The sequence below is a fragment of the Mandrillus leucophaeus genome, unplaced genomic scaffold (genome assembly GCF_000951045.1).
Source record: "Mandrillus leucophaeus isolate KB7577 unplaced genomic scaffold, Mleu.le_1.0 Scaffold107, whole genome shotgun sequence".
In the NCBI taxonomy this organism is placed as follows: domain Eukaryota; kingdom Metazoa; phylum Chordata; class Mammalia; order Primates; family Cercopithecidae; genus Mandrillus; species Mandrillus leucophaeus.
Window position 1 is genome coordinate 3,416,833 of NW_012098876.1, and position 23,028 is coordinate 3,439,860.

General features: G+C 36.5%; 1 protein-coding gene across 5 annotated transcripts in view; it reads right to left on the reverse strand.

The window, feature by feature from the left end:
* The window catches only part of RBMS3 (RNA binding motif, single stranded interacting protein 3), an 822,470-nt gene that overhangs the window by 315,129 nt on the left and 484,313 nt on the right, over positions 1-23,028 (reverse strand). For all 5 annotated transcript variants that reach the window (XM_011985518.1, XM_011985510.1, XM_011985488.1 and 2 more), the window contains exon 5: positions 13,363-13,520. In XM_011985518.1, the coding sequence (XP_011840908.1) occupies positions 13,363-13,520 (158 nt within the window). The remainder of the gene's footprint in view (positions 1-13,362; positions 13,521-23,028) is intronic.

Sequence of the window (23,028 nt, forward strand, 5' to 3'; positions counted from 1 at the left end):
CAGAATTCAGTGTAAAAGTGGGACCGTTCAATTTTAAATATCTAGGTGCACTGCCTTTCAGTTTTGCCTGCTTTTCACATGTGTCAATATTAGGGCCTCAAAACTGCAAATGCTTTCATTTTGCTATTCACTAAAGGGCTCAACCCTGAAGTTAATAATCTAATCAATACATAAGCTAAGTTGAGAATGCCACCTATCTAACTAGATTGATCTCCAAAATATGACTTTCTGGCATTTAGCTGGCTATTTTGAAACTCTTTTTAAAATAGATTTACATATATAAAGGAAATCTCTGCTTGCAGAAGCATCTCCCTTACTGCACCTAAGCTACTAGAAACTTTTATGATAGGCAAAACAGTGCTTTAAAGTTTATAAAACACACCTTACTTTTGCTTAAGATATTTTTACTGCTAATCTTATCTTGACCGGGCCTTTACTTATGGCCTTCTTTGTCCCAGTAAATAATGGTGTTTAGATCTAAGTTCTGTGCCTTTGGGATGTAAATTTTCACCTGAGTCATGTCTTTGTGATTGTAAATTTATGATAGCCTAGCTAATAATTGTTTGGGGCTTGACAGTCTAAAGCGGAAAGAAACTTTGCAAACTGGCAAATGGAGAACTTTATAAAGCTATTAATACAAAATTTGCTTCCATGTGTCCTGTATGTCTATATGTTTATATGTGGCATGTGTATGTGACATTTTACTACCAACATATATGAACAACCTCCAATTAACTGTCTTAAAGAAAATGTAAGTGGTTAAATCAGGTATTTTATCAGAAAGATAGAAACTACATACAGACAGGAGGCAGGGAAATACTGGGTAGAAGAGGGTGGTTCCCTGGCGAGGGCTCCACCCTCAAGCCTGGACCCAAGGCCCTAAAAGAGAACTTCACATCCCTGTTTTCCCACCCAAACGTTGCCTTTTCCAAAACCACCCTGGCCTGCCCCACCCTCCACCCTGTACCCATAAAAACTCCAAGATCCACTGGCAGAGAAGGATAAAAGAGGAACCAGCTGGATGTCAGAGAGAAACAGCTTGACTTCAGAGGGATGGCTTTACAGCAGAATTTCATAGAAGAGTTCTGCCACAGATGGCCCAACTCCAGGGGAAGATTATCTTCCCACTGTATTGCCCTTCCAGCTCCCCTTCCTGCTGAGAACTACTTCCACCATACAATAAAATCCTCCACATTCACCACCCTCCAAATTGTTTGTGTGACCTCACTCCTCCTGGATGCTGGACAGGAACCGAGGTGAGGGCGAAGAGGCCGAAGAGGCCGTCATACTAATTGAGCTATTAAACACTTAAGCCATCCATAGATGACAAAGCTAAAGGACCACACAGTAACACACATCTTCTGGGGCTCTAGGGGTCGTAGGCAACCCCTAGGCGCTGCCATGGGCCCGTACCGTGTTTTTTCCTGCAGGCGCCCAAAGGCACTGGCCCCGGCTCCTGCACCAGCTCCTGCACCAGCTCACCTGCTTGCTAACCCTCCCACCAGGGGTTTGAGTGCTGAGGGCTGCCTAACCGAGCCACCCCTTCGTGAGTCCCACAAAGGTACCAAGGGAACTATCCTGTCTCAAAATCAGCTCAAGTGCCTTTTAGTTCACTTGATTTGAGTAAGTCTTTGGTAAATAAGACTAGTTTAATATTGTTGGTTTAGTGTAAATAGCTGTCTTCTGATCAGAAAAATACCAAGGTATTTATCCATAGAATTTTTGCTTAGGTAGTGGCAGAACATTTTAAGCAAGTTGTAGAGGGTTTGCAGAAGATTAATCTTGGGAAAGAAATTTTGTGTGTGTTCAAGTTGTCTAAAATTAGGAAGACATTATTTATATGTTTTTCTAAAAATTGAGCATTAGTATCAGAAGCACACTGGTGCAAGGCCACAGTCTGTGCCCCTATGTTGCCACAGGGTTTTCTCAGAAGACTGATCATTTTTAATACAAAATTCCAAAAGGTTATAAAAAGTTTATGGAAATCTTATCTTCTGAGGTCAAAACTGATTGAGATTGGATGGATTTGGTTATAGCGTTTTATTAAAATTAGCTTTAGTATTGATAATACACTAAAACTAAAACATGGTTTTCTCCTTAGAACAAGAATTTTGTGTAGTATTAATAAGAGGTAGTAAAAGATTTGTTTACTTTTTGAGTAAACTGTAAAATAATTAAGTTGCAGGGAGAGTTTCCCTCATGTTGTCTTTATTAGGTCCCTTGATTGGGTATTAAACCCCTTCTCTATCAAATAATAACAAATTTTGCTTTCTGAAACTTTTGAATTATCATTTCCACAAAATAAATGACTATTATTATGCACTGACTTCTGATCCTATTTTGATCATGTGTTTTAAACATTTTTTTAACTTCAATATCGAGTGTTTTAAACCTTTAATACTTTGAATATTCCAAAAATTAAATTTCAAATTCTAAAATTATCTTTTGATCTGTACTAACTTGGACATAAAAGAGGAACCCCTGGAAGTCCAGGAGAGACATATAACGCTTATTCGGTATGTTAAAATCATACAGGAAACATTGTCAAATAAGAAATGCTGTTTATATGGACACATAGAGGGGAACAGCACACACTGGGGCCCTTCGGAAGGTGGAAGGCGGGAGGAAGGAGAGGATCAGAAAAATAACTAATGGGTACTAGGCTTAATATATGGGTGATGAAGTAATCTGTGCCACAAATCTCCATGACACAAGTTTCCCTATATAATGAACCTGCACATGTGCCCCTGAAGTTAAATAAAAGTTAGAAAAATAGGTTTCAGTTATATTAGTATACATGTATTCCAGAATGAAAAAAGAAACCTGTTCCACTGGTGAATCCACTAAAAATATCCTCTTGTCGTCATCCACGAACAATTATTGTTTCATTTTAAGTCTTCTCAAAAAGTTATTTATAATCAGCTATAGTCCAAAATTTACTTCTTCTTCAAGGAAATTCATGGAAAAGAACCCCAACAAGAATTTTTGAATAAAGATTTCCGATAACTTTAGCGATCTTACCTTTGGACTAACTAAAATCTTCCAGAACTCTAATTAAGACGCTGATACATTAATGAAGATTGCTAACTCAACATCAATCAAAAGTTATTTCAATTTGCTGAACTGATAGAGGACTAAAATGATTTTTATGACTTTTATATTTGCAACATTACTGACTCTTTCATATTCTGTCTTATTTTCTTTTTAGCTATTCATAGTTTATAGCAACTGGGTAAAGTATACATTTGCAAGCAAAATCGAAACGTTTACCTTTCTCTTTAGCTGATTTCTTCAAAATATGGAAACTAATAATGAGTATTCTCATTTTATGGCAATATAGTTATTTGCATAAGTTCAATAAGAATATATTTGTTTTTTGCTAACAGGCACATTGAACGCTGGTAATTTTGCCAAAGCTTTGATTGGAATGGCATATTTTTAGATATCACCAGATTGCTTTGAGGAATTGTAGTTGACTTTATAAACTCAATAAAAAGCCCCTTGAAAAGAGTGGCATTATACATTTTTACATGGTTCTCTTACAAGGTTCCTGACCTTATGATAAGTAAAGAATATCACTTTCTGACAGGCCCAGAAACCTCAAGATATTCTGGGACCTCAAGAAGAGAGGATTTTACCCAATTCATACAGGTATTACAGGCACAACCAGACGACAAATCCTTGGCTTGTTTTCCTAGCCTTAGGAGGCTTTTAAAAATGTAATTTGAGATTCCTTATGAAAAAGTTCTAGCAAAGCCAACTTAAAGGAGCCTATATGGCCATTCATTATTTTTGTTATAATTTGTACAAATAATCAGGCAAAGTATACTACAAAACTTATTTTGTAAATAAATTGATTAGACTAAGAATTATCCTTGGTTTACATGGGGAACTGAAGAGAGAAAAATTATGTGTCAGAAGAAAACTATAGCACACCTGGTATTAGATTCCAGCACTGACTATTGTTTTTGAGTTTTTATAATTTTCCTATATTTTAGACTAAATCCAGAATTATTTCCTGGCTATGACTCTCTAAAGGAAAGGGGTTTAATTTTCTTCAGGATGTTTTTAGTGGACTCACTAGTGGAACAGGTTTCTTTTTTCATTCTGGAATACATGCTCTCTTCTTGATTGTAATCCTTATGTGCAATATGTATCTCTCATTGTTTTACTGCTTCTGAGAAAATTAAAGTCATAATATTCTAAAGACCAGGATGATTTAACAAGTGACAGCAACTATATCAATACGTTGACTGAGATTTGGCTAACGTCTCATTTTTGCCACCCTGTGATACTATTCCAATTCAGCTTGAGGCACACTTAAAATTTCTTACTGAGATGTATTGTCTCCCCTGCCTCTTCCCCACAAACCCACCTGGGTGGGCCAGGATCATTTGGGAATGAGCCTTCCTAATGAGGCAGAACTAAGGAGTCAAAATGTTTTTAGTTCATCTACTATGCTTTCTTCAAAACATCTTGATGAAATGGAGGGAAATGAGAAAACGAAAGTAGCTCAGATCAGGCTGAGCTCTGTGAGGTATGCAAAATTTATTCTACTCAGAAAGCCAAGAATATGAGACTTTCGGTCATGCCCCTCCTCACAGCATCCATGCCCAGGGTAATTTTTTAAAGGCATTTTTGTTCTTAATTAGCTGCCTCTACCATTATCTCCATGTTCTTGGAATCTGTGATACAAAGAACCATGTATAGCCAATCAATAGCTTATGTTACTTTAATGTATATTCTTAGTAAAAACTGGAAAACTGCCTCTTCTTTTTTCCTTTCAAGACCCACTTGTAACTACTGCTAATTGGACTGTATATCCAGGGCAACTTGAATCTAAGCTCCTGAGTGGCCGTCTTCAAGCTCTGAGCTCAAATAAACTCTGTACTTAATCATATTTTCTGAATCTCATTATTTAAGGCTGATACTATTACCTGTTACATCTCTTTCCCTCACTCAGTGTTTCACAATTTTGTTTCCTTTCTATTTCCCAAACGTGCCGAACTTGGCCCCACCTTAGATTTTCTACTTCCTTTTCTCTTTGCCAGGATTGTTCTCTTCCCTCCCTACTCCCACTAAGAGATTTTCTTGGCTGGTTGTTTCTGATTTATATTTTAGTTTCAATGTTCCTTCTGAAAACAGAACATAATTCTCTTAACTCTTGCTTCCTATTGCCCCGTACTCTCTATTACACGCCTATGTTTGGTGTGTTTTTGTAATACTTTCATTATCTGATGTTTGATTATTTGTTTATTACATACTTATTGTCATCTCCCTGATAGAGGCAGGAGGCAGACAAATACCTAGGCAGATAGGGAAGGGTCCCCAGTGAAACCTCACGTTCAAGCCTGAAACAGCCTGAAGGCTGAAAGACATGACTGCTGGTTCTGACTGAAAGCTGTGACCCAGAGGGAAACTTCTGCCCCTGTTTGCCTGCTCTTTCCTGATTGATTCTTTCTGAATAATGCCTTTTAACCAATCAAATGTTGCCTTTTCCAATACTACCTAGGGCTATACTACCCCTTTCTGCTGAGAGTTTTCCTTTTGCTTAATAAATTCTGCCCTTCTCACCCTTCAATGTATCCACATGCCTAATTTTTCCTGGACATGAGACAAGAACCCAAATTTAGTTGAACTAGGGAGAAAAATCCTGCATCATCCCCAATCCAGTAGAATGTTGGTCTGTAAAAGCAGATATTGTTTTTTGTGTGTGTACATCTCAGAATTACTTCATCTATAACAATTACTGGAATACTGACAAAGCCAGTATTGGATAATAGTGACCAAGCATATTTATTCAATAAACTAAAAGAAAGAATGAAATGATTACATATATATATGTGTGTGTGTATATATATATATGTGTATATATATTTGAGCCAAATCTCAGTCAACTTATTGATATAGTTGCTGTCACTCGTTGAATCATCCTGGTCTTTAGAATATTATGGCTTCAATATAATTTATAATTATAATTATATTACGTTACAATATAATTGTATTGTATTGTATTGCAAGCTAAGTTATTTCAAACCCATGTAGAACCATGTTTATAACCATAGAGATACAGAGAATAAATGTATTAGCCCAATTCATAGAAAGCTGAGAGTGTAGAAAATATACTAAATAAAAGAGGCTGAAACTTGTTGTCTAAACGATATTGGGCTATATTTCCACCTCTTACTTTTCTATTGGCCAGAAGCAGACTAGCTGCCTCTAACGCCACCACTTTTCTGGATGCTCCAATAGTCCTTGTCATGCTTTGTGTTTACAGCAGGTACAGGTCAAAGACATCTTATGAGCCCTAAGCATACTGAATGGCCACCATTTCTAATCTGGAGGTAACAAAGCTCCTTCAATTCCATTTCATAGAGGTAAATGATTTTTCAGAACTCTCTTCCCATTTCACAGAGGGCATTATTTGGTATGTGGTCATTTTTATTTTATAATAATAAAGCAATAAAGTATATATTGTATCCCCTTCATCAGATTTTTATAAAGGCATATATACAACTAGACTGGAGTCTCAGAGATTTCAGAATAACAAATTATTTGATGCAATGTATTTATTTAGTTGGTTCACTGGTTGGTTAGGGTTTTGAAACTCAGGGCTCTGATTGTATGAAAAAGAAAGTAGAATGTTTAACACTCTCCAGCTATGATTCTGACTTTCTGATGGTAAGAGAAAGAGAAAGAGGCAAGGAGAAGAAACAAACAAAGTTAAAAGATGAGACACACAAAAGAAGAACAAAGATGAAGAAGCTGCAGGGGGTCCAGGAGTATACTCTCCAGCAGACCACATCTGATGGCAATTAGAAGAAGAATTAAAATTACCAAAAAGAATGAAACATACAACCTTTACTCTCTTCAATCTCAGAAAACACAATTGTAACCTGTTTCTGTACAAACACAGCTGTAGTTTGGAGATTACTAATCACTACGTTTACACTTTAGAGATTTTCCTTAGTCGCTTTTGATTTCCTGGTTCCATGTGTTTAAAATAATAATGGCAAAAGGATTGCCAAAACAGCAAGTGAGAAATTGTTACTGCAGTGATGGATTCAAGACAGATACAGTCAAAACAATATTCCAAACAATTCCAAACAGTTTTAAAAAAATTTGATAGACTTGATGGGCATTTTAAAGAGTCATATATTTGCCTTCAAAGAAAGTAGTTATTTAACATATTCTTAAAAATTCCCACATTTTCATATGATTATTCTGTTTCTGCGGTCTCATTGTATTTCAGCAGATGGAAGAAGATAGAGAACAAGAAGTATCAGGCAGTAGGAGGTAAATAAATAACATTTTAACAATATTCAAAGTTATTAGTAGAAAACGCAAAAAAAAGACCTGCTATTTATACTGATTGATATTTAATAAGCAGGCTAGTATTTGTATGCCTATAACCAGCTTTTTTTTAACTTAATGAAAAGAAAGAAAATCTTAAGTGATTTATTTAGAAAACTTGCACATTCAGTAGGGAGAGGTAGAACACAGGGCTGCCCATGTGTTAGAAGTTGTTCAAACAAAGCTCCATGAGAATCAAATTAAGAGTATTGAAGAAGGGCAAAAAATACTACAAAACACAAAGGTCTCTCTGTTCTGCAGTCTCTCACGCTCTTTAGCTCACCAGGGGACAGTAAACGCATTGCTTAAAGAGGTTCTATGTTCCCAGATGTTGAAGCTGGATTAATGGTGAATGCTCACCCGCCTCCCCCTGCCCCCCAACCATCGCTTCCCCACTTTGGGTCATTCTTCACTGGCCTCTCCTAACACCCTCTCAATGTGATTTTTGCTGGACAATCAGTCTCATGTTTCTGGGAGTGGGAAATGGATAACATGAACACACGGTCATGGCCCTCCAGACTCTGGCTGATTTATGCTCTGATCCTTCCCCTCCCAGGCAAGGTACTCTGTTGGCATTCACTAGCTCTGCAGTAGTGGGGCCGACCGTCGGCATTCCCACCGTAAACTTCTGTTTTTAGAGGTTTATAACTTGGCTATAAAATGCTGCCTGGAGGGGGGTGGATCTTACAAAATTGTTTTAAGTTACAAGAGAGTAAACACACACACACACACACACACAATAAAAATAAAATGTCTGTAATTTCAGACACTATCTTGTGCTTCTGGAACTTTGAAAACCCTGTAATTGTGCTGTCTGTGCGCCCTACTGGTATTCAAATCAATGCTTTGAAGTTCAGCGTTTTAAATATAAAATGAAGATACTCCTTTTACTTTGAAGAGATGGTTATCAAAGAAGATTAATGTATAGTTGCAAGAAAAATAATAATGGGGGGATTCTTTCCAGTCAAAGGAATTTTGAAATCCCTTGTACATGAATTAAGGACCACATCTGATGGTTAGAAGTCACCAATAGTAACATTCAAAATGAAGTCCACTGAAAGAATTATTCAGGTTTTCTGAATTGAGATAGTCATAAATTCAAGAGATATGTACAACAATTTACTAGACACAATTATTGACTGGGTATTCTCCCAATTAAATAAGCACATTCTTTCTTTTCTTTCTTTCTTTTTTTTTTTCTGAGAAGGAGTCTCGCACTATCTTGTGGGCTGCAGTGCAATGGTGTGATCTTGGCTCACTGCAACCTCCACCTCCCAGGTTCAAGCGATTCTCATGCCTCAGCCTCCCGAGTAGCTGGGATTACAGGCATGAGACACCACACCTGGCTAATTTTTTGTATTTTTAGTAGAGATGAGGTCTCACTATGTTGGCCAGGCTGGCCTCAAACTCCTGACCTCTTGATCTGCCCACCTTGGCCTCCCGAAGTGCTGGGATTACAGGTGTGAGCCACCGCACCCAGTCAGCATGTTTTGTTCTGTTTTTGGGTTTTTTGTTTGTTTGTTTGTTTGTTTGTTTTTGAGACGGAGTCCTGCTCTGTCACCCAAGGTAGAGTGCAACGGCGCGATCTCTGCTCACTGCAAGATCCGCCTCCCGGGTTCACGCCATTCTCCTGCCTCAGCCTCCCGAGTAGTTGGGACTACAGGCACCCGCCACCACGCCCGGCTAATTTTTTGTATTTTTAGTAGAGATGGGGTTTCACCGTGTTAGCTAGGATGGTCTGGATCTCCTGACCTCGTGATCCACCCGCCTCGGCCTCCCAAAGTGCTGGGATTATAGGCGTGAGCCACCATGCCTGGCCAGTCAGCATATTCTTTTAATAATGCCTGTGGAACTGTAAACTCCTACAGGAAGAAAAAATTTGTGAGCTAATACTAGTTGGGCTGGTGCTACCAAAGATTTTTCTAATATTCCAGTACTCTATCTTACTTACAATTGGTTTATCATTATCATCAAATGTCTTTCTGCATATGGCTATATTTTTAAAAAACCCCAAACCTTAAAGTGATTTCATTTATTTATCATAAGAAATTTGCTCAAGTTCAATTATGTGTCAATATTCTAAGTACTGGACAGATACAAAGAAGAAGGCATGAGGAACAGGAAGGGGGATAGTTCCTTATTAGTAATTTTGAGAAAGTAAAACAATGTAAATCAGGCATCAACAGGAATCAACTCCACCTGGAAAAATCACAGACAACTTCAAAACAGTAGTTCTCAAAGGGTGGTTCCCTTATCTGTAGTGTAAGTATCACCTGGAAACTTGTTAGAAATGCAAATAATTGAGTCTCACCCCAAACCAATTGAATCAGAAACTTTAAGAGTGGGCCCAGCAATCAGAGTTTTCACAGATCATTCAGATGGTCCTAAGAACAAGTACTAATGCCGTAAGGCAAAGCTTCTTAAGCTTTAGGGTGCTTTTAGAGTCATCTAAGGTGCTTGTTAGTACACAGATTACACACTGCTGAACACCCTCACCACCAGATTGTTAATTCGGTAGGTTGGGGGCAGGAAATTTGCATTTCTAGCAAGTTTTTAGGAAGCACTGCAGCTGCTGATTTGGGAACCACACTTTGAGAACCACTGTCCCAAGACATCTTTATGTAATACAATAATTTCTCTCACTTGCTATGTACGATTCTTGGAAGAATCAAGAAATGGTGACTGAAATCATCTCTGTTTTGTGGTTCAGAGGGAAAATTTCAGATGAGAAAAGCTGAGTGGGAAAGGGACAGGATAATATTCTTAAAAGGAGAAACATTTGTGCAAGGATTAAGTTGTGAATGATCAAATTAGTTAAGGCAAAAGCCATAATTGCTTGAGAAAATGCACAGCAAATGTTATACAGCAAAGTAGGAATTTGGGCAGATCTATTTATGGTACAGCTAACGATATTTTCTCACCCCATTAAATTAGGTTAATCACGTGGGATTCTGATCCTCAAACGTTAAAGTCTAAGATACATGGAGAATGAAATACTTTTTCTGTGTCGGTTTCCTGGCTTCTTTCAAAAGAGAGTCAGACTCACACTTCATTTTTATTTCTTAGGCATAAGAAATCAGTGACTGGTCTTGAAACTATGTTTGCCTTTTCAGTCCACATACCACTTTCTGAAATTGGAAAAGATATTATTTAGAGTACAGAGACCTAAATTTCAGAATTGTAATGTGACTGCTAATTCATATTTGAAGCTCAAAGCTGTAAAAGACCAGTGAATTTAGCTATTCTGAAACTTCACAGAATGGTAATCACGAAATCCACTAGCCACATATCCAGTTATCCATCCAACAATGAAAAAGAAAACTTGACTTAAGGAAATGTACAATCCATTTGGTGAAGACAGAGATTAAACAATGAATTCATTGTAATTGTGATATATTTTATTTGAAAGAAAAATCAAAACTTTTATAGGAGCTGTAACAAGAGCTAACTTTGTCTAAAGCCAAAGATTGGAGGTCAGTGAAAAATTCTTTGAAGAAAAGATGTTTAATCCAATGCCTGAGAGATGAGTAGGCAGAAGTCAGGAGAAGAGCCATGCAAAGTATAACCAGGCAAGAAGGGCAGCTTTTGCCTGAACATGAGACAGACAGAGTCAAAGCCAGGATGGTGTGCAGTATCAAGAATGATGCTGGAGAGGTTGGCAAGTGAAACGTTGAAGGATTGTAAGCAGGACCCTGACATGATGAGATTTGAACATTGAAGCGCTCACTGTGGCTTCTATATGCACAATGCAATGGAGGAGAGAGAGAGACTGCATTCACAACAGAGATAAAATGTAAAATTCCCATCCTTCCTCAGTTCCTAAAGAAAAATAACTTTGTAAGTTTCATTCTTTCATGATCTCATATACCAGCATTATCGTATTGCCTTTTAGAATATATATTACTTGACTCTGTACTTAAGAAAAGTATGCTTCATTTTAAGCAAACTCTCATTGTATGGAAAAGATAAACGGGAGAGAAATGAATAGTTCAATCTTTGTTATGAACTGAATTGTGTCCCCTACAAAATTCATATGTTGAAGTCCTAACTCCCAATACTGCACAATGTGACTATATTTGGAGACAGGGTCTTTAAAGGGGGAATTAAGTTAAAATGAGGCCACTAGGGTGGGCCCTAATGTAGTATGACTTGGTGCTCTTATAAGAAGAGATTAAGACACAGGAATGCACAGGAGGAAAGCCATGTGAGGACAGAGGGTGCACACAGCCATTTACAAGCCAAGAAGAAAGGTGTCACAAGAAGCCAGCTATAAAGACACCTTGATCTCTGGCTTCTAGCCTCCAGAATTGTAAGAAAATAAATTTATGTTATATGAGCCACTGTTCTGTGACATTTTGTTATGCCAGACTTAGGAAACGAATATACTTTGTACCAACACATCCTTTGTTTAAAGAAAAAAAAAATCACTGTAGGTCTTTTCAGAAATATGTTCTCTTAATGAATTTGCAATGCATTTATTTCCCAGCAGGAGTTCAAATGAAGGAGAAACTAATTTATTGGAGAGTTTTGGAGGGCAGGGGATGGGGGAAGAACCAAAGGAATGTGCATGGTATGTAAAGTGAAATATGGCAGCTGGTTCAGTGAACTCCCACATTGCTCAGACCTCCAATAGCCAGTTGTACACTATATAAGAATGACTACGTTGGCTAAATTCAGAGATCCAACTAGTGCCATAGGCTCTGCCTTGGCCATGAAAATCAACAGGTGCCAATATCCTGAAAGCCTGAATACCTCATGCACACATTCAAGTTAGGGAGATTTTCTTCATTCTGTTTATTTCTATTCAAATCATCAAGCATGTACCTTGCCTATGTCTACTGATTTACTATGTATATATTATAGAGAATAAGAAGAATTTTCACATGTGGTCCACAACCATAACTCCAAGGAAATAGAGTTAGAAATTAGTTAACATATACATGACAATGTTTTATCTTCTAAAGTGAGTTAATGGAAGTTAGTTTGGAATGGTTTTTCATTTTTTTCTGGTCTCGAATTCCTGACTTCTTGATCTGCCCGTTTCAGTCTCCCAAAGTGCTGGGATTACAGGCGTGAGCCATCGCTCCTGGCCTTGGAATGGTTTTTCAAGTGACAGCAGAGTTTATCCTAGATGAACAAACTTGTCTGCAATGGGCTGACTTCCACATAACACTTAACATCCATCCATTCATCCATGTTAAATCAGCTGGAGACACACATAAACCAAGCCATAGAGACAAGACTTTTATTTTTCTTCATTGTCTTTGAGCAGTTTCTTTCACTCTGTGGTTTCTTTAGCTTTGTTTTTCATGAAAGCACAGCAGGTACAACTATTTAAACTCCATTCCTGGCTGAGATCCTCTTTTGTCAACATTCCTTCGAAGTTAAAATGAAAATTACCCTTTCTTTTCTTACAATGAAAGGGATACATTTTTTTTTGCCCTGTTCTGCCTAAAATATCAAAAACACATAGCCAGGGTCTCTTAAATGCAAACGGCTTCTTGACCTCCCTTGTATTTCTGGGTTTATTGGGTCTTCTCAGTAATTCCTGTTTCTCTAAACGTTTCCTTTCTTTTATTTTCTCTTTACTGAGAAATGCTAGCACCCTTTTTTGGAAATCAATGCCAAAACATTTAGATACTTTGTTCACCACATGGGCTGTTTTGCTTTGGGGTACTGGGCATTTATTATCTCTGTCAGGTATTGGCAGCATCTGATTTTGTTGATCTACAGGCACAGAGAGGACTGGGAACTGAGTATGTTACTATGACTCAAGACACATAAACACATTCTACGTACATTTTAACAAGCACAATTTATTTATAATTACATTGAAATTCTTTAGCTCCAAGCAAAGACACAAAGGGATGACAGATTTGATAAGCTACTTTTAATTTTTTTTTTTTTTCTGTGCATATTCTATTGCTTTGGGCTCTAGTACCAAAAAAGGAATGGAATTTTAAAAGAACAATGAGGAAAGATCGATTACATATAAAGAAAGAATTTTACCTGGCAAAGCCAACACCTCTGCTGACTCCATTAGCGTCTCTTAGTATTCTTGTGGAAATGACATGTCCAAAGGGTTTCAGCATATTCTCAAGTTCCTGCTCATCCATAGAAATGGGGAGATTTGAGATGTATAGGTTTGTTGGGTCTTGCTCTTGTTGCTAAGGGAAGGGAAGAAACAAATGTTAAGTTCTGAGTATTGAGAAACATTGTACACATGGAGAAACTTTTGTTTAAACTGCAATGTAGATCATAATCTCCAAAGTGCTCTTGAAAGTTCTTTCACTAGAGGCATTACTTCTTTTTACTGATGCATTGTGCAGAATGTTTATCACAGACAAAATGACCACTGAAAGCCAAGCTCTCTGTCCCTCATTCCTTAGAAAGACGAATACACTTTCTTTCTTTGTTTTTTTTTTTTTTTTGTTTTGTTTTTGAGGTGGGGTCTTGCTCTGTTGCCCAAATTGGAGCGCAGTGGCATGATCTCGGCTCACTGCAAGCTCTGCCTCACGGGTTTATGCCATTCTCCTGCCTCAGCAGCCCAAGCAGCTGGGACTACAGGTGCCCGCCACCATGCCCAGCTAATTTTTTTTGGATTTTTGGTAGAGACAGGGTTTCACCGTGTTAGCCAGGCTGGTCTCTAACTCCTGACCTCAAATGATCCACCCGCCCTGGCCTCCCAAATGCAGGGATTACAGGCGTGAGCCACTACGTCCAGCCTACTAAAAAACTTTTAATGCAATTTAACTAAGGCAAATGTGTATATTCTTTTTTATTACCATTAACCACTACTTCTATGACTACCACTCTTACTACCATCACAATTAGTTACTGATATTGCATTTAGTGAGAGTTCATAATATGCTAAGCATAGTTCCAAACACTTTACATTACTTCATTCAATATTCTTAATAGATATAATTACCATTTTATGGATGACAAAATGGATCCCTAACTTATCCAAGTTATACAGCTCATAAGTGCCAAAGTCAGGGCGGAAATCTGGGCCTATCACCAAAGTCCATGGAATTTATTACTCTGGTCTACTGCCTTCCACTAGACCAACGAGTCTCAAAGTATAGTCCCAGAAATGCAACATCAGCCTTAACCTCACCTGGGAACTTATTGGAAACACAATTTCTCAGGCCTCATCACAGAACTACTGAAGCAGAATCTGAGAGTGGGCCAAGAAATCTGTGTTTTGACAAGCCCTCCAGGTGATCCTGATGACGACTTAAGTTTGAGAACTGCTGTCCTAGACCAAGCCTAAATATTTATATACAAATAAGATTATGATGTCTATCATCTCCTATTTCAGCAGCAATAATGCTTAAATAAGCTTTGCTTAATAGAATGGGAAACAAAACCACAATTACTAGAGTTATTTCTGTGTGTATCAATTTTCTCTATTTTATATAATGAAGTAATAATTTAGAACTTAGTTCTATTTATGTCTCAAATAAAATAGTCAAAAATTTGACAGATTAGTCATTAATATCAAAATGTACCAGATAGTTAATTGAACTATTATATTTTAACCAAACAGAAACTTTAGTTTCAAGGATAAGCCAGAGATTAAATTAGAAAAAGAAATCCTGAAGTCTATAGAAAATGGTATTATGTAACAGTAAAATATCTTTTGTGAAAAGAGATCATATTATTAGATATTTATGGTTTTAAAAACAATAAACAAGTACAACAAACAAGAATCCAAATATTGTTTCAGGTCAAGAAATAATTTTTGTGTGCAACTAAATTTCTGTGTTTTTAATAACTAAATATTCAGATAGGTTGTGATATTTTTATTAAAACTTGGAGTGAATATGATGTATTATTAGTTTCATTTTAAACCTAGTTTACTTTTCAAGCTTTTGAGTACTATGGGAAATAGCAAAACTAAAATATAATCTGGAAAAGATGACTAGTAATATTTAGGAATAGTTTACATATAGAGACTGAATCAGTGAAGTCAATCTCCCTCTCTCTTTCTCTGTCACAGACATATACATAAACACACACGCACACACACATACACACACCCCACTATCACCACCACCATCATCACTACCACCACCAATAACTGTAATGGTCCTAGAGAAAAAAACAGAGATAACATTATTCTTCTTTAAATGGTTTTGATCTTGTTTTTGTTTCTGCGAGGCGATAAATTAAAAAACAAAGGGACATTTCAGATACATAATAATGAACCTTATCTACATATAACTTCCAGTTCATAGTATTTCACCATTTATCATTTAATCTTCACATTGTCGCTCCAAAAGTAGTTTGGCAAATATCATTACACTTAATGGATAATGAGGAAATGGAGACATGAAAGATTCACCATCTTGCCAAAGGACAATCTAATAATTAGTGATGGGGTTAACATGAGATTTAGTGACTAATTTTCCTATCTTCCAGCTCAGTGTATTTTCCACCAGGCCAGTGTTTCTCAAGCTTCAATTATTTGAAATACCAAATGTTAGAAATTTTTGACAGTCATAGGTTGTTACTTATTTTAATTTTTTTTCTAAATAAACATACCTCTGGGGCTTAAATAAATCTATTTAAAAAAATAACTTTGTGTTGTTACCATAACTAAAAGGCCAGTATTACTTGCCGTAAATAGAAGGTTACTATAAAAACAGTGAACAAACTAATGTTTTCAAATTATAGCTAGATACTGTTTGCAGAAGGCTTTGGAGCTCCCGCTTGACTCTCTGTTGCAAAGGGAATTAATAATTAATGGAAGAGTTAGAAGCACACTAGCACCAGACTGAGTCTTTTTACTGGGAAGAATCAGAATTTAAAAAGAATCGAGAAATGAACAACTTTCTTATGATGTGATTTCTGAGTCCCCCATGTCTAGAACTACTCAAGTTATACAAGAAATACATGCCCCAGAGCTTTGGAGTTCCTCATCAACCCAGAGCTTACCAATGAATGGGCCACAGCACATGACAGTCCTATGAATGGGTTGGAATTTGCTCAATATTCAATACCCCTTTGCCCTTGATCAGGTTAATAATCACAGTCTACGCCATTGTCTCAGGTACTGTATAGATCTTAGAATTTTCTCCAGGCATCAGTGCACCAGTTTATCCAAATTCAAAGTCATTTCCAAATTCCCTGAGTACTGAATGCATTGCAGCTGCTCAAAATGGTGTACCATAAATACGCAGGGCTCAGTACATAAGGGATTGCCTGGTAAGCTATTTTCTGAATCCAAATTCAAACAACAAGGCCAACTCTTTAATTTGTATTCACAGAGTCAGTAGCATATTGGATAGTGTCATTCCTTAATATGTATTCATGGAAAGAATATGACATTGGGGAGTGTTATTTAAGTAATTCTGTTCTTTGAAATGAATGCAGTATTAGTCTTGAATATATTGGTTGAAAATAGAATTTAAATTATGCATAAAATAAACTTTAAAATAGTATATACATTTATTTTTTACTTTCAATTATATTTATATATCACGTTTATGTAAATGGATGGTCATTTTCAAAAGGTTCATTGGCACTATGAAACAAAGAGCACTTTCCTTTCAATTTTCCAGAAAGGTTTTTCACAGGATAATTGCAATCAAAAAGATCTTTTTATAATTTTTTAACTTAAATTTTTATGGACAGAGCTCCTAAATGGATCTCAGGTGGCATCTTATCCAGTCTTATCATCTAACAGATGGAAAAAAGCAGAAACTACTGGTGAGATTATGACTTGCCCAAGGCCACTCAGCTAGAAGAGGCTAGAAATAGAGCCCAGGTCCTTTTGTACTTGAGCTGATGTTATTGCCAATTTACAACACTGACTTTGTTCTTAAAATCCAATGATTAATAAATAGCAGGTTGTGGTTCAAAAGAATATTATACAGACAAAGATAAATATATCTGAGTTCCTTGTTGTATTCACTTTTGCCTGTTCGTCCATAAGCTTGAGTTAAAGAGTGAAGGCTATGAAAAAAGAGCTCCTAGCCTTAGCTAGTATTCTACACATAGTCATTGAATGAATGTTGTGCAGTGTATATTAGATAGTAAAAGTATATGACTACAATTCATACATCTATTACAATTGACTGTCCATATCACTATAAGTAACTCCCCCATTTTGGTCTGTTTCTACATTTTTTCATTTGTATAAGGATTTCTTGGTTTATTATTTAGTTTTGTCAAAAGCTCATTAACAGTTAGAAAAGTATCCTCTCCATTGTTAATGGGAGCCCAGATCTGTCATCTTATGCAAAAATATGTAAATAATTTATTTTCCCTGAAACGACTTCCTTTTTCTCAGGTTTTTAGTGTACATATGCCATCAAAATCAGATTTATTGGCATTCATTTGCTTTTGAGCAGTTTAAGACAATTTCATTACTTCAGAACATTTCAAGGTGGCTAAGCAAATGAATACTTGTAGAGGACAAGAAAACACTGCTCTATCTAGATCAAAGGTTATGTCTGGGTTTTTGAGTATGCATTATGGCTATTATAGAAACACAATTCTGAAAAAAGCTATTAGAACACAATTTTAAAACTCAAAAACAATCTAATAACATTCACATTTGATGCAATGACATTTAAATGCTCTGGAAGTAGCTACAGTACTAACACTAAATTGAGATTTTAGAGTAATTTCTTAAACTCCCTGGAGCGTGAACTATTTTTATTTCCAATATGCCATTGATCAATATATTTGTAGAATATAATAAAAATAAATTAATAGGAAATAAAAGAATATGCAAAATGCAAGTCCAACTTTTTATTATTACACTCAACAGACACCAAATTACATATCGGATTAGATATTATGTTAATGTCAATTGTTATAAAAGATTTTAAATGCTTTCTCTTAATTTCTGTACACATTTCATTGTGGACAAGTAGCAAGTAACAAACTTTGAGTAGAACTGCTTTATGGGACTATATTCCTACTATACTTATTTCATAATGGAACACCCTATGGGTCTCAGTAAGTTATTAGTTCTTGCTTACTTTATATACTATTGAATCCTTTTTAAAAAACATTTTTAATTAGCAAGTAATAATTGTACAAATGTATGTGGTACAAAGTGATATTCTGATATATGAATACAAGTATAATGATTGAATCAGGGTAATTAGCATATTCATAACCTCGAACATTTATTATTTGTGTTGGGAACATTCAAACTCCTTTCTTCCAGATATTTAAATATATGCAATAAATTATTGTTAATTATAGTCACCCTACAGTGCCATCAAACTCTAGAACTTATTTATCCTAACTAGTTGTAATTTTGTACTTGTTTATCAAAAGACCCCCATATCCCCACTTCCTGCTACCCTTCCTAACCTCTAGTACCACAGTTCTACTCTCTGCTTCTATGAGTTCAACTTTTTTAGCTCCTACATATGAGTGAGAGTATGTGCTATTTATCTTTCTGTGTGCCTGACGTGTTTCACTTAACCTAATATCCTCCAGGCTCATCTATGTTGTCATGTATGAGAGAATTTTATTCTTTTTTTATGAATAAATAATATTCCACTGTGTGTGTGTGTGTGTGTGTGTGTGTGTGTATACACATACTAAATTTTTAAACGGTGCTATAAAAACTGGAGAGCCACACACAGAATAATGAAACTAGACCCTTATCACTTACCATATACAAAAATCAACTCAAAATCTCAAAATGGCTTAAAGACTTAAATGTAAGACCCCAAACTGTAAAACTACTAGAAGACAATATAAGGGAAAGGGTTTAGGATATTGGTCTGGACAAAGATATTTTGTGGTTAAGACTTCAAAAGCACAAGCAACAAAAGGAAAAATGGACAAATGGGACTATATCCAACTAAAAGGAAACAATCAATCTAGTAAGGAGACAACCTGCACAATGAGAGAAAATATTTGCAAACTATTCATCTGCCAAGTATTCGTAATGGCCAACAGATATATGAGAAAAATACTCAACATGACTAATCATCAGGGAAATGCAAATCAAAACCATAATGATATATCATCTCGCCCCTATTAGAATGCCTGTTGTCAGAAAAAAACAGAAAAAAATAACCAATGCTGGTGAGGATGTTGAAAAAAAGGAAATTCTTATACATTGTTAGCCAGAATGTAAATTAGTATAGCCATTATGGAAAACAGTATGAGGGTCCTCAGAAGACTGAAATTACTAACATGTGACCTAGCAATCCCACTACTAAGTATCCAAAGAAAAGGATATAAGTATATCAAAAAGATATGTGCACCTCCACGTTTATTCCAAGTTCTTTTAAATCACAAAATTGTGTATAACCAATTTATAGAAATTTTTTAACTATTGGGTGAAAAAATGCTATCTTAAGATGAATTATCCTAATCAGTGGTGACAAAACATTTAGAAATATCTGAAGATGTACGAAACAACTCTAAAGCAAGCTTGCAACTATAGATATGTTTTAAAAACATTGAGGAGGATGTATATATAGACTAAAGATAATAATGTTACCTTATATAGAGCAGAGTTTTTAGTATTTTAAATGTTTCAGGGTCATTTTATATCATGTGGCCCTTTATCTACCTCGTAAGGTAGATAGGGAAAGAGTTATTATTCCAAAAATACAAATGAGAAAACTGGGTCCTATATCTTAAGCTAGTAAGTGAAGAAGCAATATCATAAGTGATATTGTTTGACTTGATGTAGTACTTTTTACTACACTACAACAATTCTAGAGATTGCCTATAAATATCATTATTCAGTGATTCTCACCTGTAGAAAAGAAAATTAATGTGGATGCAAAGGAGCAAGATTTTTTAATGGAACAGTCTATTTTATATGCTGCAGCAATTTAAAAATTAATAATAAAAACTAAATTTTTTTTCTCACTTTGAAAACAGGGAATCAGAGCATTCTATGTTAACAAACTGCTCTAAAGGCATCAGATATTTTGGAATTAGTTTAACACCAATTTGAACAAAGATGTCTTCACTTTTCTGGTGATAGTTACTACACCGCTAGATGAGAACTGATGGAAACCTGACGTTTTGGCCATACTTGCTTCACTATTATATATTTGTATGATAGTTAATTTTATGTGTCAACTTGACTGAGTCACCGTGTGCCCAGATTGGTCAAACCATTTTCTGGGTGTTTCTATGGGGCTATTTTTGAATGAGTTTAACATTTAAACTGATACACTGTGTGAAACAGATTGCTCTCCTCAGTGTGGGTGGCTCTCACCCAATCAGTTGAAGACTTGAATAAAACAAAAAGGCTGATCCTCCCCAGAGTTAAGAAAGACTTCCTCCCGTCTGACTGCCTTTGAGCCGGGACTTCATTTTCCTGCCTTCAGATCCTGACTAAAATATCAGCCCTTCTTGAGTCTTGAACCTGACAGCCTGGAGACTGGAACAACCGTGTGGGCTCTCCAAGGACTCCAGCTGCCAACGGAAGAGCTTAGGACTTGTCAGACTCCATAATCTCATGAGTCAAGTTCATATGATAAAGAGGGGAGGGGGGAAGATGGAGTGATGTGGCGGAGGATGTAGGGGAGACAGGAAGGAAGGGAGAGAGGGAGAAGGAGGAGAGGGACAGATGGAGGGAGAGGGGGAGAAAAAGAGAAGGAGTGAGAGACTAAGGTAAAGGGAGGGAGGGACAGAACGGGAGATGGGGAGAGGGGGAAATGGGAGACAGAGGGAAAGATGGAGGGAAAGAGGAAGAGAGGGAGATGGACAGAAGGACAGAGAGAGACTTGTGGCGGGGAGAGAGGGGGACAGGGGATGGGGTAGTGCGGGAGAGGGAATGAGAGAGAGACACATCCTATTGGTTCTGTTTCTCTGGAGAACCGTGGCTAATACAATGTGTTCGTTTTGTCAGATCTGTATTGCTATGAAAAAATAAGGACCTACGATCAGCTCTGACCTTCCCACTAGGACTTCTGCATTCCCTGGACACAAAGCCAGTGCTCTGACTAGGCAAAGTAAGATGCCTTACCTCAAGATAGGCGCTCCAGAAGCAAACATCCAAGGTAAGGCATTAAAGACCAAAGGGAAGAGTAAAGAAGGACTGCAAAGAAGTAGGCTTTCACCCTTAAATGGTGCCTAAAAACATGCCCTCTGTCCTGTTTGCTAAGCAGTGAAGGTGCCTCTATATTTTCAATTGCCTTTTATCTCTACTAAAAGAGAAAAGGTGATTTCTCTTTTGCTAGTTCTGCATGGTGATTCAGTTAGAGGAAGGTGACTCCCATTATTTTCCTTCCAAAGCAAAAATAAGAGCAATTTCCCTAAAATAAGAAACAATAAGAACAATGTCCCCAAGAAACACTTTTTAAAAAAGAAGTATTTAATTATTTTGGTTATAAAATAAGCACAGTGTCAGCAACTGCAGTTCATGTCCTCAAGTTCAATTGGAGGGTTTAATTCTGGAGAACAAACTCAGCAGAGATCTGACTGTGAAACAACACCCAGTGTTGAACCACTGATCATTTAGGCTATTCTTTAAGGCTTGGGCTGGCTTTTATTTCTAGATCAATTGAGCAGCCTTGAATTGAGTTGGGCAGTGAATGATTCCATGAGGATCTTCAGCCTTTATGACTAAATTTGAGTTACCTGTGGTCCTGGAACAGGTGGCCAGATTGGATCCCTGGCTTTCCTTGACTTCTCCCTCCACATACACCTCATGAACTTGAGCTCAGTATCACCAGTTATCAGCCCTGATGTGATGGTTTCTCCTGTGAGAAAATGCTAAATTAACATTTTACAATATTGAGATCTCTCTATAGTTTTATTATAATATATTACTATATCACAAATATATAATGTTTTGTACTCATAGTCTTGATGGTCAAAAATGAGAACAGGGAACAAAACTATAGAGAACTACTCAATATTGTAAACAAATCTCACATTTTCTTAGAGTCTAATTCACTGCTCAGAAAGAGGCTCCCCAGGAATGTCTATTTTATCCATCTGCTGTGAACTCTGAGATAGAAAGCTCTAACTGATTTATCGATAAAGACTATGATGCTCCAAACAACTATGGAACTGTGGAAATGGTATGAAGGCAGCCATAGTTTTACTATGATACACTACTAATTTCTTCTGAAATAATCACCACAACACATACAAATATAGAACAGATGCAAAACATTTTTGTATCTTCTGCCTAGAATATGACAGCTTAGGCTGGCTGAGTCTCACCCAGATTCACCTTCGGTAAACTCACAAAAACATACCACTGAAATGTAAAAGGTATTAGGGGCATTGAGTTCCTCTCAAGGACAACCATTCTCACTGTAGTCTATTGACATCTCCGCCCCCTGCCCAGAACACAGCACAAATGATGACTCTGGGAATTATGCAACAGAGCTTATGTGACAAACACTATGTCATCTATATTAAGGCTGCCAAATAAAATATAAGACATCTCATTAAATTTAATTTTTGATAAATAACAAATACTATTTTTAGTATATCATGATAATACACAAGACATATTTGTACTAAAATTATTCATTGTCAATATAAGATTAACATTAATATCATTTTTTATAAACTGTTGTTAGGTAAGATATGTATCATTACCTTTACCTTTTTATGGTATGATATTATCTAGTATTGATACTGCTTACTATATGAAAAATACTACGATTTAATGTCATTTAAATTCATTATGTTTATATTCCTTAACCCTTGAGGTAG